Source organism: Laetiporus sulphureus, assembly GCF_001632365.1.
Source record: "Laetiporus sulphureus 93-53 unplaced genomic scaffold LAESUscaffold_14, whole genome shotgun sequence".
Lineage (NCBI taxonomy): Eukaryota > Fungi > Basidiomycota > Agaricomycetes > Polyporales > Laetiporaceae > Laetiporus > Laetiporus sulphureus.
This window is the reverse complement of record NW_024468523.1, coordinates 200,004-214,465: the sequence shown is the minus strand read 5'-3', so window position 1 is coordinate 214,465 and position 14,462 is coordinate 200,004. Positions and strand designations below refer to the sequence as shown.

General features: G+C 52.3%; 5 protein-coding genes across 5 annotated transcripts; 4 read left to right on the top strand and 1 right to left on the bottom strand.

Annotated features, from left to right (window-relative positions):
* Positions 1–1,366: 1,366 nt before the first annotated feature.
* LAESUDRAFT_650796 (uncharacterized protein) lies at positions 1,367–1,744 on the top strand (the record flags this gene model as incomplete). Its single annotated transcript, XM_040904263.1, has 3 exons — positions 1,367–1,435; positions 1,485–1,595; positions 1,646–1,744. The coding sequence occupies 3 exons, from the start codon at positions 1,367–1,369 to the stop codon at positions 1,742–1,744; spliced, it is 279 nt and encodes a 92-aa protein (XP_040765382.1).
* Positions 1,745–2,206: 462 nt separating this feature from the next.
* Positions 2,207–3,849, bottom strand: LAESUDRAFT_698304 (uncharacterized protein; the record flags this gene model as incomplete). The annotated part of the gene is made up of 8 exons (XM_040906341.1): positions 3,794–3,849; positions 3,666–3,740; positions 3,543–3,615; positions 3,302–3,483; positions 3,060–3,242; positions 2,864–2,993; positions 2,684–2,808; positions 2,207–2,641 (listed from the first exon to the last, which is right to left on the bottom strand). The coding sequence occupies exons 1-8, from the start codon at positions 3,809–3,811 to the stop codon at positions 2,207–2,209; spliced, it is 1,221 nt and encodes a 406-aa protein (XP_040765381.1). The 5' UTR covers positions 3,812–3,849.
* A 249-nt stretch (positions 3,850–4,098) lies between these two features.
* Positions 4,099–5,684, top strand: LAESUDRAFT_724615 (uncharacterized protein). The gene is made up of 2 exons (XM_040908652.1): positions 4,099–5,543; positions 5,599–5,684. Exon 1 carries the CDS (start codon positions 4,129–4,131, stop codon positions 5,521–5,523), a length of 1,395 nt encoding a protein of 464 aa, XP_040765380.1. The 5' UTR covers positions 4,099–4,128; the 3' UTR covers positions 5,524–5,543; positions 5,599–5,684.
* A 562-nt stretch (positions 5,685–6,246) lies between these two features.
* LAESUDRAFT_99324 (A/B/D/E cyclin) lies at positions 6,247–8,599 on the top strand. Its single transcript, XM_040914893.1, has 5 exons — positions 6,247–6,434; positions 6,508–6,708; positions 6,766–7,320; positions 7,374–7,913; positions 8,000–8,599. The coding sequence occupies exons 1-5, from the start codon at positions 6,411–6,413 to the stop codon at positions 8,219–8,221; spliced, it is 1,542 nt and encodes a 513-aa protein (XP_040765379.1). The 5' UTR covers positions 6,247–6,410; the 3' UTR covers positions 8,222–8,599.
* Positions 8,600–9,150: 551 nt separating this feature from the next.
* Positions 9,151–13,896, top strand: LAESUDRAFT_724611 (multifunctional beta-oxidation protein). Its single transcript, XM_040908651.1, has 27 exons — positions 9,151–9,290; positions 9,351–9,445; positions 9,499–9,625; positions 9,682–9,830; positions 9,891–10,003; positions 10,058–10,117; positions 10,171–10,332; positions 10,388–10,437; positions 10,493–10,523; positions 10,574–10,781; positions 10,839–11,019; positions 11,085–11,097; positions 11,166–11,244; positions 11,301–11,323; positions 11,384–11,505; positions 11,588–11,615; positions 11,677–11,872; positions 11,934–11,983; positions 12,042–12,344; positions 12,404–12,483; positions 12,549–12,700; positions 12,768–12,864; positions 12,928–12,955; positions 13,020–13,071; positions 13,143–13,215; positions 13,277–13,350; positions 13,403–13,896. The coding sequence occupies exons 1-27, from the start codon at positions 9,223–9,225 to the stop codon at positions 13,489–13,491; spliced, it is 2,703 nt and encodes a 900-aa protein (XP_040765378.1). The 5' UTR covers positions 9,151–9,222; the 3' UTR covers positions 13,492–13,896.
* Positions 13,897–14,462: the final 566 nt, after the last annotated feature.

The following is a 14,462-nucleotide window of genomic DNA, read 5'->3' as shown; positions in this document are numbered from 1 at the left end:
GATCTTAGTCGTTGTCCATCGAGGCTCTACTCAACGTCGGGTTGTTATACCTGCTGATTTGCTCAGTCTGGAGGAAGCGCAACGACAGGAACTGTTGTACTTGAAGCATCAATTGATACATTGTCTGATTTTCAAACTGTGGCTTTCTCGTTTTAACCACGAGCGATGCTTCTATTGACGCTAATATTGACGTTGTGCGTTAGGCGAATTTCGCGAATTGACTTTCTCATCTCACCACGCGATCCGAGATGTCGCAATTCCCAAAATAAACCCTGTCAACTACTTTTTCATCCCAAGAAAGAGTAGGGAAAACCTTGATTCGAGTAGCTGCAGGTGTCTCGCATTTTCCCGTCGGAAGCATTGCTATACTGCTCGGAAGGAAGAGATCCGAACGTCCCTTTAGCTCGCTCAAAGACACAGTAACACCGCCGACATTTCCAATTGACGCTAAATTTGATGCAGATCTTCTTGCTGTCACCTGTTCATTATGTGCCTACCACTGCATCTCTCTTCTGTGAATGGGAGGTCTTCGTTCACCTGATCTGACCACTCCTCGCATCTCCGCACAACGCATAATAATTTTGCCCAGTCTGGCATTTGAAGCCTGTTCTCGTTATTCTGATGGAATACACTCTGTCTCAGGCTCAGTGAGCAACTTATATTTCCTGTTACGCGGCAAAAATTAATCTGATGCCACTTTGTGTCCGTCCGCCATCTTAATCACCGTCAAACCTCTATTCACTCTATTCCAAATTGTTGAGAGGTGACATAGTGTTTTACGCCTCACCAGCGATCCTTTGCTGGTACCAATCGGTGCGTACGATACCATCACACGATTGCTTTCAGTCGGCCGGAAGGCGTGGTGAATAGCCGAGTCCCACCATGCATTCACACAAGCATTCACACAAGCTGTCGATGAGATGTCTTTGATCATGGAAGGACGAGGATGAAGGGGAGACGGCAGTAACTCAGACTGAAGCTTCTATCAAGCAATTGCTTCACTTGCACCACCATGCTGCTATGAGTCTTATCGCATCGTAATCTTCAAGTCCTTCAGCCGAAGAAGCAGCGTTCTTGCCAGGGCACCGGCTAGCATGATCGTCTAGCCCTCTTCTTCTCCGGATGCAGAATACTCTCCCCTTACTCCTTCGGACCCAACCGCCGGCTCGTGATCCTTCGTGCGACGTGGCTTTGGTAATAGAATCTAAGTACAGCCCGTCCGATCAGGCATGCACTGACCGTTCCGAAACGTACTTAATCTCGTCACTTCCCATGCTTTCTCTTTCTCCTCTTTCTCTCCCCCTCCCCCTTCCCCATTCCTGTGACGTTTTATCAAACGATTATGTGCTTTCAGGAATGGTACGTGATGCTTCATGACCGCTCGTTCCTCATTCTCAACTCGCTCAGCTTTGGCAACCAGCACAGAGGCTGCGGGGTGCGTGCGCACCGCTGCACACAGAGAGAATTAACTTACATCTGCCTAGCACTATGTGGTCATGTACTACTCTGGTGTGAGCTTCGACTGCAGGCAGCCTACCTGCGGCTTGAGCTCTGCACATATGCACAAAACGACGAAAGTCTGTCCTTGCACGAAGGTGAGCGGTATGACTGTCCATCTCTCATGCAGCTCTGATAATGCATCAAGACATATGATGACCGTCGAAGAGTCCTTAACCTCATCCAAGAACCCTGCGATGCGTGCAAGGAAGCTGCGTTCCACGCCAGAGTCCGGGGATGGCCATAGCCCTTGGTATCAGGGGACATGTTTTCTTAAAGTTTCAGGCTTTGTCGGTAGATCCTGCGCGAGATGCTTTTGTATCGATGTGCGCTGCGATCAAGAGTCTCACACAACACTGGCTGTCGTCGAAGCTAGGGGTGATGGTAACGGAGCCGTCTCGTCACAGTCTCGGCACATCAAACGTAGAGACTCTACATCCAAGGTTTGATGGGGAAGGCGATGCGTTGGATAAGGTCACCATGCAGATGGCCTGCATACGGAAAGCTGCACCCTCCTTCAATTCGGAAGCCACGCACATCGCATCGTTCGAGGCCTGTACCAACAGACTGGATGACACTCATTACGTAGTAACAATGCGAGCACTGTCACAAATATCAGCAGAAGATGCTACTCTCCTGGCAGTTGTGTGAGATAATACACGATCCTCCTATAGCCCTGAACCCCAGACCAACGTTTCCACACGAGCGATTAGAAACGTTTCCCCCCTCGCTTCACCGGTTGCTTAGTACCTCGATGAATGGAGGTACTGAGCCTGCTCTGCGCAGCCCTCCTCTTGCGTTCTGCCTCGCTGTCATCATCTTCTGATGATACAATCGGTGTGTGCCTCCTTCTTTTAGAAGGAAGAGGTGGGGAAGAACCAGCATCCTCATCTCGTGCTGTAGGATGGTTCAATATGCTGTCAGGAGACAGACGAGGTGGAAGATGCGAAGACCCGTCCGCCGCTTCGTTTGCAGACACCATGTCTCCTAGTTGGGCGTTGTGGGAATAGACCGGAAGCTCGTCGCTCCCGGACTCAGGCTCTGTCTCCGATTCTTCAGTCGGTGGTTCAGTCGGCATGGTCTCGCTGGCTGGTGCACTCCCAGGCTCAGTTCTGCCGTGAGGGGGTAAATCCTGGACGGAGATCTGAAGTCAGACACATGCATATGCTCAAAATATTGAACGTACAATCTCAATGGGAATGGCTGGCATCAGCGACGTTGAATCTTTTGTGGCTGACACAGGGCCCCGTGACACAGGCTGAACGGAAGGGAGGGATAAATCCGGACTAATGGCATCGAAACTGACAGGCGCTGTACCGGAACGGTACATCAACGCAGTCAATGCATCAGATAGAACCACACTTACGAAGCTCTGGCGAGAAGTTGAACGTAGCTGTCATGCGCCTGATACATGTCGCTACTCGGGGCTTTGACATGGCATGCTTGACGTGCGTATCGACTGTACGGCGTGCAGTTCTCCCAATTTTGTCGATCGCCTGTGAGGGGAGGCGCACCACCAAAAGTGAGTAAAATGAACGAGATCATACTGCTCATGTGCTTACTTTCTCGAGGTCTGTCTCTGAGAGTTCGCTCACCGGATCCGCTGATGAGAACGCGAGATGGATAACGCTGATCAGGGGCATTATGAGATGTTTAGACAAGACCTCGGCGGAGAACAAGGGTCCTAGCGAATAGGTTTCCCATCTCCACTTGAAATCGTTGTCCACCAGTTCGAAAGCAAGGTCCTGTACGTACTGATTGAGTAACGGAATACGGAACGATGAAGACGGACCACACGACCCACGGAGAAGTGAGAGTCGATGACTTCGAAAGAAAGGTCTGTGATACCCCCAAGAGTATGGGCAGAGGATATCAATTTCAGAACTTTGCTTCTCCACGCGTCCTCATCTTCTTCGCTCTGATATGGACTTGGACTCTGGGAATTGCAATCCCGCCAACGCCGCGCCATTTGTTTGCTTGAGAGTACTGCGAAACACAAGCGACATAAGTGGCTAAGGTGTCGCGCTCGCAGTTCCGGTCATCACCTTCGCCCCACACATGTTTCGTATCTGTTATCACTACGCAGCATGAGAGATCCACCGTCGAACAGTATACCTTCTATATAAGAGTAATCAGGTGGATCACCCTGGCAAGGTACTTCGGCTGACCAGTAAGTAAGGAACCGACTTGTCGGTATCTACCTTCACAAGCCACTCCTTGTTCAAAAGAAGCTTACTGTGCTCCTGGTGAGAATATCAGAGGAATATCAGAGTGTCGACATCCTTGTCCTACTAGCCTCTGAGAAATAATCCATGTCAACGTGGGATTTGACTTTGTTCGCGTCTTATTCCGTTGAGTATCAGTCCAGCCGCCTATTGGTCAGTGCTAGGTAATTTGAAGCAAAGCGAATGTCGAATTCGCCCTGGCCTGGGAATGAACGGCCACCGTGCCAAATGCTCAGGGTCGTTCAAGGTCACGAAGTCCTAGACGCTCTTAGACGCCACCGATTATTCTTACCCGAAGTGGCAGCTGACTAAGCCAAACACCGACTCGAGTCTCCGCCGCCTTCCACAGCTGAGCCCAAATCCTTCGCTAGAACCTGCTTCTCTCGCATTCAATCAAACCCTGTCCATGCTACAAGAAAGTGAATTACAACTGCAAGTATCTTCAGCTATCGCGATCAGCTCTCAGGCAGGGTATAGACATAGTGGAGATAACAGACGGCAAACTAGGCCGCCGGATTCCTCTGGAGCCGTATATTCTCCCGAAGTTGAATGGCCCGGCACGGAAGGAAGCAACATCGCATCGTCGCGAACTCTTTACAGTGAAGCTGACATGCTGATGCGGAATGAAGTGGACGAACCTTCGGCTTGCTCATCAGTCCTGGGACCTTCCCGCGCACGTTCATCCGAAATCACTTCTTTGCGACTTGTCGTTCAGCGGAGCTCCGTCTTGTCGAAGAAGCTGAAAGTTGCTATCACAGATGGATATTCGGAGGTGCAGATTGGCCGCGACGTAGCCCCAGTTGGAAGTGACGTGCCACGGATACGACTGAAGGAGATGGAGGTGTCCAAATTACATGATACGGTCTATTGGGATCAGCAGCGAAGTGAGTGGGCAGTTGTGGATATGGGCTCGAAGCATGGCACCTTCCTCAAATCCAACCGTGGGATTAGGTCTTCCCCCGGAGTTTCCGACTCTGGTGTTCCTTCGTCGTCACAGGGCCCGTCGGAGTCGAGCAGAGAGGATCCCAGGGGCATGCGCCTTTCTCCATCTAGAGTGGCGAGCATTCCGCGACGATTGACGCATCTTGACCTTCTGAGCATCGGAGATACGACCTTCATTGTACACATCCATGACTCCCAGATGCCTTGCATTGAATGTTCGCCGACGGGAGATGACGAGATCCCGTTGTTTGATTCTCGAAGGGCCGATCGTGAACAAGCATCTAGCACGAAGCGCAAAAGAGAGGAGACAAGTGGAGATAATGCTCTAGCCCCCCCCGCTACCGGTCCTGTACAGCAAGATGCTAAGAAGGCACTGTCGATGCTCAGGCGCAGTCTGCTATCTCGTCGCGACGGCTCATTGGCATCGGCCAAGGGAGAGGCACCTCAATACGTCGATCGCAGTGCACGTCGCAGGGCCCTGTACCCTCAGACACCTCCAGATCCAGGCCGGGCACGAGCGGCAATGTCCACTTCATCGCTCGTCCAATTGCCTGACAGGTCCGTCACCGCTTCTCCCGTTGCTCCGGTATCGGCTCCTCCTACACCACTGCCAGAGACCAATATCGGCCATCGTTTATTGCTTAAGCAGGGTTGGGAACCTGGCATGAGCCTCGGTCAAGAAAGTACCGATCTTGCTCTCAAGCAACCTCTCGAGGTTAGCGTCAATACGGGCAGGTTAGGACTTGGTGCCACTGCTTCTACTTCTGTGGTGGGCCCGAACACAAAGTGGAAAGAGAACGCTAAGCATCGACGCTGGGATAGTCTTAGATCGGATGACAGTCCAGGGAAGCATTTGTAGTGCTGCAAGCTGTGCACGAGGTAAGATCAACCATTTTCGATGCAGGTTACCTGGCATTCATATGACATCATGAAGGGTCTATTCCAATCATTGTTACCACGGCGCCGCGCGCAGCGACCAATTTACACGAAGCCGATGCAATGGTCATTCTGACTGGCACCTTGTCAGTCTGCGAGGACATGCCGTCTATGGATGATGGAGAGATTCTTCGCGCTGCTCATTGTTGAGGCTGGCTATCACACTGTCGACTACGAATCTGCCAGCTGACAGACACGGTCGTCTTGACACTGGCAGGGGGGGGGGGACGAGCAAATACAGCAAGCATATCCTGCCCTCATCGACCCACTCCCAATGGATGGAATGAATTATTCGCCCGCGGAATGGATCGTGTATGCATTTCGAGGTCGCAATATCAGATCAGATACCCGACTAGTACTTCTTGAAGCGTTCAGTCTAAATTCTTCGAAATTGCATGATCAATATCAGATGAATTGCTCGATTGCACGCCACGACACCGTCGATCTCAGGGAAAATGTCACGCCTCGGCGCGCGACTTGATGCATTGATGCTGCAGACGCGAGACGCGATCCTGTGACTTGCGCGCTCAAACGTTTGGCAGTCACGTGGAATTGCGATGTGGCCCAAGTTGAAATCGCGATCCGAACAATCTCTACTCCTGCCCGCATCCTAGGCTGACACCGTCCTCAACCTCGTCCAAAGCCGTCCTGTTGTCGCCCTCCTTGGTTCCGTTTGGTGGCGCGTACGGCTTCTTTGATTATTTCATCTTCATTGGTTCCACCCGACAGGCCACTTATCTTGGCCGCGAACTTGGTTGATTTCGTGAACGCTCGACGGTCCCACAGCACACACTTCTCAGCATCAACAACATGATACCAACCAATGGTCTTCGTGTATGTCTCGTACTATGCAGCTACATGACTAAAAGCACTCTAGACTAATCAGGAGCGCACATGCAACTCACAGCTTCCCTTGCGAAACCGCACAGGACCGCAGCGCCCAAAAGGCAATGGTGATGAGAACGCGACGAGTCAGCACATCCGTCAATCATCAAGCGGGTCGATCAAGAACGCAACATTCGTCGTTCCCGCCAATCCGCACGCAACTAAGATTGGTCCCCAACGTTCCGCCCTCGGCGAGTTGACGACCGCCGCCGTCAACCGCAAGGTATGTCCCAGGTTTCTATAGCGCTTTCCCTTCAGAATTCACTCATACCCTCTATAGGACATCGTCAGCAAACTCATTGGCAATGGCAAAGATGGGACTGTCGAGACTGGCCTGAAACGCAGTTATTCCTCCACCTTCTTGTCTAAATCTGGTCCCCAGAGAGTGCGACTGGGATCGAACAGAGAACCGCCGATCCATCACAGTCGCTCGACGTCTGTACAAATCTTGGCGCCACTCGCACGAGTTGCGCAACGCGCTCCAATCTCTGTCTCCCAAGAAGTCTTCAAGCCTGCTCGATCGGAGGAGGCTGCGTGCGAAGAGGATGGCATGGAGGTTGAAGAGCACCACGTGGCATCTGTTCATATTGTGAAGGAACACCAGACATTGGAGAACGTCGATCGGAATCAAGACGAAGAGCAGGACCAGAACGACCCAGTCGTGCAGGCGAAAAGGCCGCGCATTTGGCCGGACGTCGCCACAGATCGTGTCCGGAGGTACCATCAGGAAGTCAACGAGATCAAGGAGACCTTCCAAGACCCGGTGGATGAGTTTGACATGACCATGGTCTCTGAGTACACAGAGGACATCTTCCAGTACATGCATAAATTGGAGGTTCGTTTGGTTCCTAACGCCGTGAGGGTCTGTTTTGCTAATACATAAACCAGGAGGACGTCATGGCTAATCCCGACTACATGAACGGCCAGACCGAGATCAACGTCACAATGCGCCGGACGCTGGTAGACTGGCTCCTGCAAGTCCATTTGCGATACCACATGCTGCCCGAGACGCTCTGGATTGCGGTGAACATCGTGGACCGCTTCCTCTCCAAACGCATCGTGTCAGTAGTGAAGCTGCAGCTCGTTGGGGTCACAGCAATGTTCATCGCCTCGAAGTATGAGGAGATTCTGGCGCCTTCTGTCGACGAGTTTGTCTTCATGACGGAGAACGGCTACTCGAGAGACGAGATTCTGAAGGGCGAGCGGATCGTGCTGCAGACGCTGGATTTCAAGGTCAGCCACTACTGCTCGCCATACAGTTGGATGCGCAAGATCAGCAAGGCGGACGACTACGACGTCCACACGCGCACGCTGAGCAAGTTTCTCACTGAGGTGACGCTGCTGGACTATCGTTTCTTGAGGGTGAAGCCCAGTCTTATCGCGGCCATTGGGATGTACAGTGCAAGGCGTATGCTGGGCAATGAATGGGTGCGTGTCTATGATGTCTCACCCTGCACGAGGCTTTCTGTGCTGGACGTCGAAGATTGCTGACTTCCATTGTTCTCTTATTCCAGAGCGAGGCATTCGTGTTCTACTCTGGCTACACGGAAGAACACCTCGTGCCAGGATTCCAATGGATTGTCGAGGACGTTCTCGAGCAAGGCTTCACGAAGCAACACGTCTGTCAGAAATACGCCAATAAGAAGTTCCTCAAGGCGTCCGTCTTCGCGATTGAGTGGGCCAGGCTTCACCAAGACGACATCTTGGTGAAAGGGCAGACAGACACTGAGGAATAAAGGCTCCAAGCGTTGTTATCTGTGCAAGAGTGGGTTCGTCAACTCTGTACATATAACCTCACGTCCTCCCTCTGGTACGCCTCTAAGCCTATCCTCTGTTCGCTCGTTGCCTCCTCGTGTCTGTAGCCTTATTTTGCCTCTCCGACCTCTCTGCAGCCCTACTCTCATTTTGTCTGCAGCCTCGTCGCCATTGTTTGACTGTCACATCCTATGCAATCCTCGTCTGCCTGTCTACCCTCGTCTCGATCTGTCGCTTTCATCAAAAGCTGCTCTCTTGAGTCCTTTTTAATCAACTTTTTGGTACTCCACGCTTGACGGTGCAGACCGCGTTAATCCCGTTCCTTGATCGTCTTGTCCCCGACTGCAACGCTCTCTCCTGCCTTTGGACTCGCTGTGTCTCCACGTTCGTTCTGTATTCCATCTATTTTTCATAACCTGTATCTGCCAACATTTGTTTCATCGAAAATGTTTTGCTTTGTTCGTTGCCATACACGATCGCTGTCGTTTGGCTTGCCTAGTGTATCGCCCTCTTGCTTTGTAAACTTGAGTTATCCAGTTCGACTTTCCTTGTGTTATATTTGAGCTTCCGTTCCTTTGATGTTCATACACATATCTTTTGATCAAAGCATCGTAGATCTCGCTTGCCCATGCAGTAGTATGTAAAACAGCCTTGTACTATGCCTGCGTAGGCGCATCTCGCGTAGTTACTCTATCTCAGTACAGTATAATTTACTCGCGCGTTCAACAGCGTATAACATGCTTGTGACTTGCGCCTACGATTTTGTTCTCTCCTTCCTCGACATATGTCGAGTCTTTGTATATGGGTGCTGCCATGGTCATGGTGGGCACTCTGCGCCTGACGCCCAGTTTCAAGATGGTGTGAATTCACGTGAAAGAGCCTACCCCGGAGCTATCACATGCCGCCACACGCATTACGGTGCTAAGGCTAGGGCCGTCCCCCACATTGTTCATACAGACTCCTTTGTCCGCCAACAACCACCATGTCACAGCTATCGTTCAAGGGCCACACCGTCGTTGTAACCGGTGCAGGCGGTGGTCTGGGCAAAGCGTTAGTAGTATCCGGACAATTGCGGTCATTGTTATAATAATATCGGTGCACACGGGACAGGTATTCACTCTTCTACGCGTCGAGGGGTGCAAATGTGGTCGTGAATGACGTCAGTCAAGCGGCGGCACAGACGGTGGTGGATGAGATTAACCAAGGTGCGCGTCTGCAGCTCGAACATTAGCGGACGTGTTTAACAGCGCTCGTGCAGCGGGAGGAAAGGCAGCCGTCAACACTGCATCCGTAGCAGACGGTGCTGCCGTCATCAAGACTGCACTTGACGTGTTTGGAGGTGTGACGATACTGATCAACAACGCTGGGATCCTCCGAGACAAGGGGTACGCACGACAACCTCAGGATTGCTGTTCCATAAACTGAAGTTCGGCCGTGCTAGGTTCAAGAACATGACAGATCAGGAATGGGACCAGGTTCAATTGGTTCACCTGAAGGGCTCGTTCTCCTGTAGTAGGGCTGCGTGGCCAATATTCTGCAAGCAAGGTTTCGGTCGCATCGTCAACACAGCGAGTGCTGCTGGGCTGTATGGTGCGCATGAGATGCAGGCTTTATCCAACTTTGTCATGCTGACATATTCATGGGTTCCAGGTAATTTCGGGCAGGCGAATTATAGTGCCGCTAAGATGGGCCTGATTGCATTCACGAAGACACTCGCTCAGGAAGGTGCGAAGTACGGCATCAAGGCTACTGTCATTGCGCCAGTACGTCCGTCGCATTCGCTTTTGTGCGAGCGTTGCTGACGCTCCAGCATACAGATGGCTGCTTCAAAGATGACGGAAACTATCATGCCTCCCGAGATGCTCGCCAACTTGAAGGTATTCAACCGATGCTCGCTGTAGTCAGCTTCCTAATATAAGTTTGCCCGTAGCCTGAGTTCGTAGCACCATTTGTCGCAGCTGTCACGCATCCAGATGGCCCCGAAGCATCTGGCAGGATCTTCGAGGTCGGTGCTGGCTATATCGCCGAGGTGCGATGGGAACGCAGCAAGGGTGTCGTCTTCAAAACGGATGTGTCGTTCACTCCTTCCGCAGTGAGCATGCTCGGATTGAACATTGCACTGCACCTGCTGAAGGACTTGCATGCAGGTTCAAGAAAAGTGGTCGGACGTCACAGATTTCGACGAAGGAGTTGAACAGTATGTCGGTTTCTGTTGATGCAAACATTCGTATGCTTATCTTATCTGTGTCAAGCCCGCAAGGCCTGCCAGACTTTGACCCTCAGGTATGCCTGACAATCTTGTCAGTCACTTTGATCTGATATAATGTGACCAGGCCATCCTCGCAGCAGGCTCGAATCTGTCATCGAACGCGCAAGCATCCCCCGAAGTGCGCTTCGAAGGAAAGACTGTCATCATCACAGGTGCGGGCGCGGGCCTGGGGCGTGCGTATGCGCATATGTTCGCCAAACTTGGCGCGAACGTCATCGTGAACGATCTCAGCGAGAAGGCCGCAAATGCTGTAGTGGCTGACATCACGAAAGGTAGATACTTGTACCCTATCTTTTGTCACATCGAACACTCATTGTCTCTGTGTACAGCGGGTGGGAAGGCTGTCGTTGCGATCTGCTCTGCGGAGGATGGCGAGGGCATCGTCAAGGTCGCAATGGATACGTTCGGTGGAGTGCATGCACTTGTCGCGAACGCAGGCGTCGTCCGGCCAAATGCGTTAGGGAACATGACCGACAAGCAGTGGGATGAAGTCATGGCTGTTCATCTTCGGTAAGTGTTCGGGTCACGGGCTAGTTCAAGCGACCTGATCTGACGTTTGACTCATTGGCGTTTAGCGCTGCATACAAGGTGAGGTTTCTTACAGGGGTAAAAATGCCTCAAATTCCCGACCTGATGATGGTGGTCGATCTCCGTAGTGTGCCAAAGCAGTCTGGCCCATCTTCCAGAAGCAGAAGTTCGGCCGTATCATCACGACCAGCTCACAAGCGGGCGTCTGTGCGTACATCGATTGCTTTCATCAGCATTGTACTATTGTGCTCACTGCGTTGTAGATGGAATGCCTGGCTTGGCAAATGTCAGTTTCAAGTCTACGAACTCTGTTGATGTCAAGGCTGACAGCTCTGCCCGACGATAGTATGCCACGGCAAAGGCAGCTATCGTTAGTTTAACTAGGACTCTCGCGATTGAAGGCAGGAAGTACAATATTCTAGCCAATTCGATCGTACCATCCGCTGGCGCGATGGTCGGTCTTGGTCGGTGCGTTGATTGGCTGTCCTACGACGATGACCAGATGCTCACATACACGCGTCATATCTCTTTCCGCTGATCGGGGCATCAGCGCTTACAGCAACGTAGATGCCATCAAGGTTGGACCACACTTCCTGATTTGCATCAATGCGATCGCACTCACCCATACTTTGTTGGCAGGAGGAGTACGTCGCGCCCGTTGTCGGCTTCCTGGCGAGTGAGGCCAACGTCGACACATCAGGTGGACTCTTCCAGATCGCCGCGGGCTGGGTCGCGCAGCTGCGCTGGCAGCGGACGGGTGGACATGGGTTCCCAGTGAACAAGCCGCTCACGCCTGAGGCGATCACGTCGAAATGGAAGGATATTACCGATTTCTGTGGGTGATGAGATTAATTGGAAAGTATCATCTCCATGCTTATGCTGTGGTGCACTGGTAGCGGACGGTCGCGCCACAAACCCCTCGTCTACGCAGGAAGCGTTCATGCAGGTTCGTGAAGCAGATTGCCTGTGAGTTCAATTGAATCTGGATGACGTTTTATTCGCAGATTGCGGAGAACTTCGGCAACGAATCAGAGGATAGCAACGGAGGTAGCTCGAGCCCCTATGCTGACCCAGAAGACTCCGAGCTCGTCGCAGAGGCGAAGAAGACGGTTGAAGAGCCGACCGAGTACACCTACAATGAGCGCGATGTCATTTTGTATAACCTCGGAATCGGTGCAACGGAGAAGGAGCTGCAGTGGACGTTCGAGGGCGACGATGACTTTGCCGCACTACAGACGTTTGGTGTCATTCCTCAATTTGCGGCCAGTGCGGGAATTTCTCTGGATTGGCTGCCGAACTACAACCCGGTACGGATCATTGTTGCTCTGTATTGTTCCCATTTTGAATGTGCGGGACATTCATGTAGGCTAAGCTCCTGCATGGCGAGCAATACCTCGCAATCAAGGGGCCCATCCCGACCAGCGGTGATTTCATCAACGAGGCGAGGTCAGTTTAAAGCGGAACGTATCCACGAAGCGTAGTTCTGCTGACGTTCCATCATCGCGTTCCAGGCTGGTAGAGGTGCTCGACAAAGGCAAGGCCGCCGCCGTGACGTCGATCGTGGAGACCAAGGACAAGACGACTGGCAAAGTCGTATTCGAGAACCAATCGACAGTGTTTATCCGCGGAGCAGGAGGCCTTGGGGGTAAGCGGGTCGGGAAAGGTGTGTCTGTCTCATAGAAGACCAGACTTCTATTGGCGCGCATCATTGACCCCATTATCTCTCATAGACCGTGGCGCAGCGTCCGCAGCAAACACGCCGCCCCAACGCAAGCCGGACGCTGTCCTCGAGGAGAAGACGCTCCCCATCCAGGCCGCATTGTACCGGTCAGTGTCGGCATTCCTGGTCTGGTAGAGCGACTAGCTGACGTTATTGTTCTGTGTGCCAAGCTTGAGTGGAGACTATAACCCGCTCCATGTAGGTGGCATGGTTACATCGTGTTCGTATGTGTGGCATTGTCAATTCATTTAACTTTACTTAGATCCAGCCGGAGTTTGCGGCCGTCGGTGGATTTGACAGGCCGATCTTACATGGTGAGCATGCGTGATTTGTGCCGGTTTCAACACCGCTCTCCGCACGGTCCTGATGCGAGTTTGCGCTTTAGGTCTTTGCTCGTTTGGCATTTCGGGGAAGCATGTCCTGAAGACGTTCGGCGAATTTAAGGATATCAAAGTGCGGTAAGTTTGTTGCGCATTCCGGTATTCTGGCCAGAGCAGCTAGACAGTAACATTCACGTAGGTTTGCCGGTGTCGTATATCCTGGGGAGACGCTTGTTACGGAGATGTGGAAGGAGGGCGGCAAGGTCATCTTTAGTACGTGCTTCCCCAAATTCGCCATACGGAGTCTTCTCTAATGACTGCATAGCCACGAAGGTGAAGGAGCGGAATGCTGTCGTCCTCGCTGCGGCCGCAGCGACCTTAGTGAACCCAGGTGGAGCGAAGGCGAAGTTGTAAGTAATAACCGGGACGGGACAATATATCAGTATCAGACCTCGTTTATTCGCATCACTACTTCAAACCTATGGAGCGTATCGCATTGCGCATGACTGGCGCAAAGAGCCACTCTTGACTTCCTTACTAGCACGATCGGAGAAATACCGTTGACCCTCACGATGGCTGGGCCATTCTCACTGCATGCAAGGGCCATCATGCAGAAGCGTGATGCGCTCTGAAGAGGCTCGAGGAGACGGCGTGTACACGAAGTGGTCATGCAGCTACTAGTCAAATTTCATGCAAGCGACCGCGTTACTGCTTGGCTGATGGTTAAGATCGGCCACGCACAGAATGTTCGGCCAGCATGGTGCTGGATGTCGGTAATTCGAATTTCTCCGGTGATGAAGGCTGCTATGCGTGCCCTGATGAAACAGGATGGCCCGGCGTCAAGCAGCGAGCCCTCGCCTTATTCGACTGTGAAGTTGTGGAATGCGTCACGGTGTAACCGTCACTCTGCATGCTTTCTTACATGCTTTGTCCCCTGTGAATGAAAACAAAGGGGCGCGACATCAATACCATCGTTGACGTTGCAGAGCCGACTACGTACCAGCAAACACGTATTCATATCCGCCATGGCCCGACGCTATGTGTCAATGGCCGCTGAGGCATGTCTCAGGAATAATACGGTCTACCGGCACAGCCTTGCCCTGCCTCGATGCCCCGGGCAGGCTGGCGACCCGCTTTCTTCTGATGCGCATTCCTGCGGAAGGACGTGCGTAGAAGTGCTAAGATCAAATGCACTGGCTGGTGCGGCCTACCTGTGATGGTAGTGAAATTCGCGTGCGCTGCGCACCGCAGCGCGGCGTAGGCACAGCGTGAGGTGTCTTTTCGCGCGGTCACACAGCACTAGTAACCTGGCCAACTTCAGAGAATTGATGGGGCATCATGCATCAGCTGCTCTTCACAGGTCGCCCCCTGTGGCGCGTCAAACG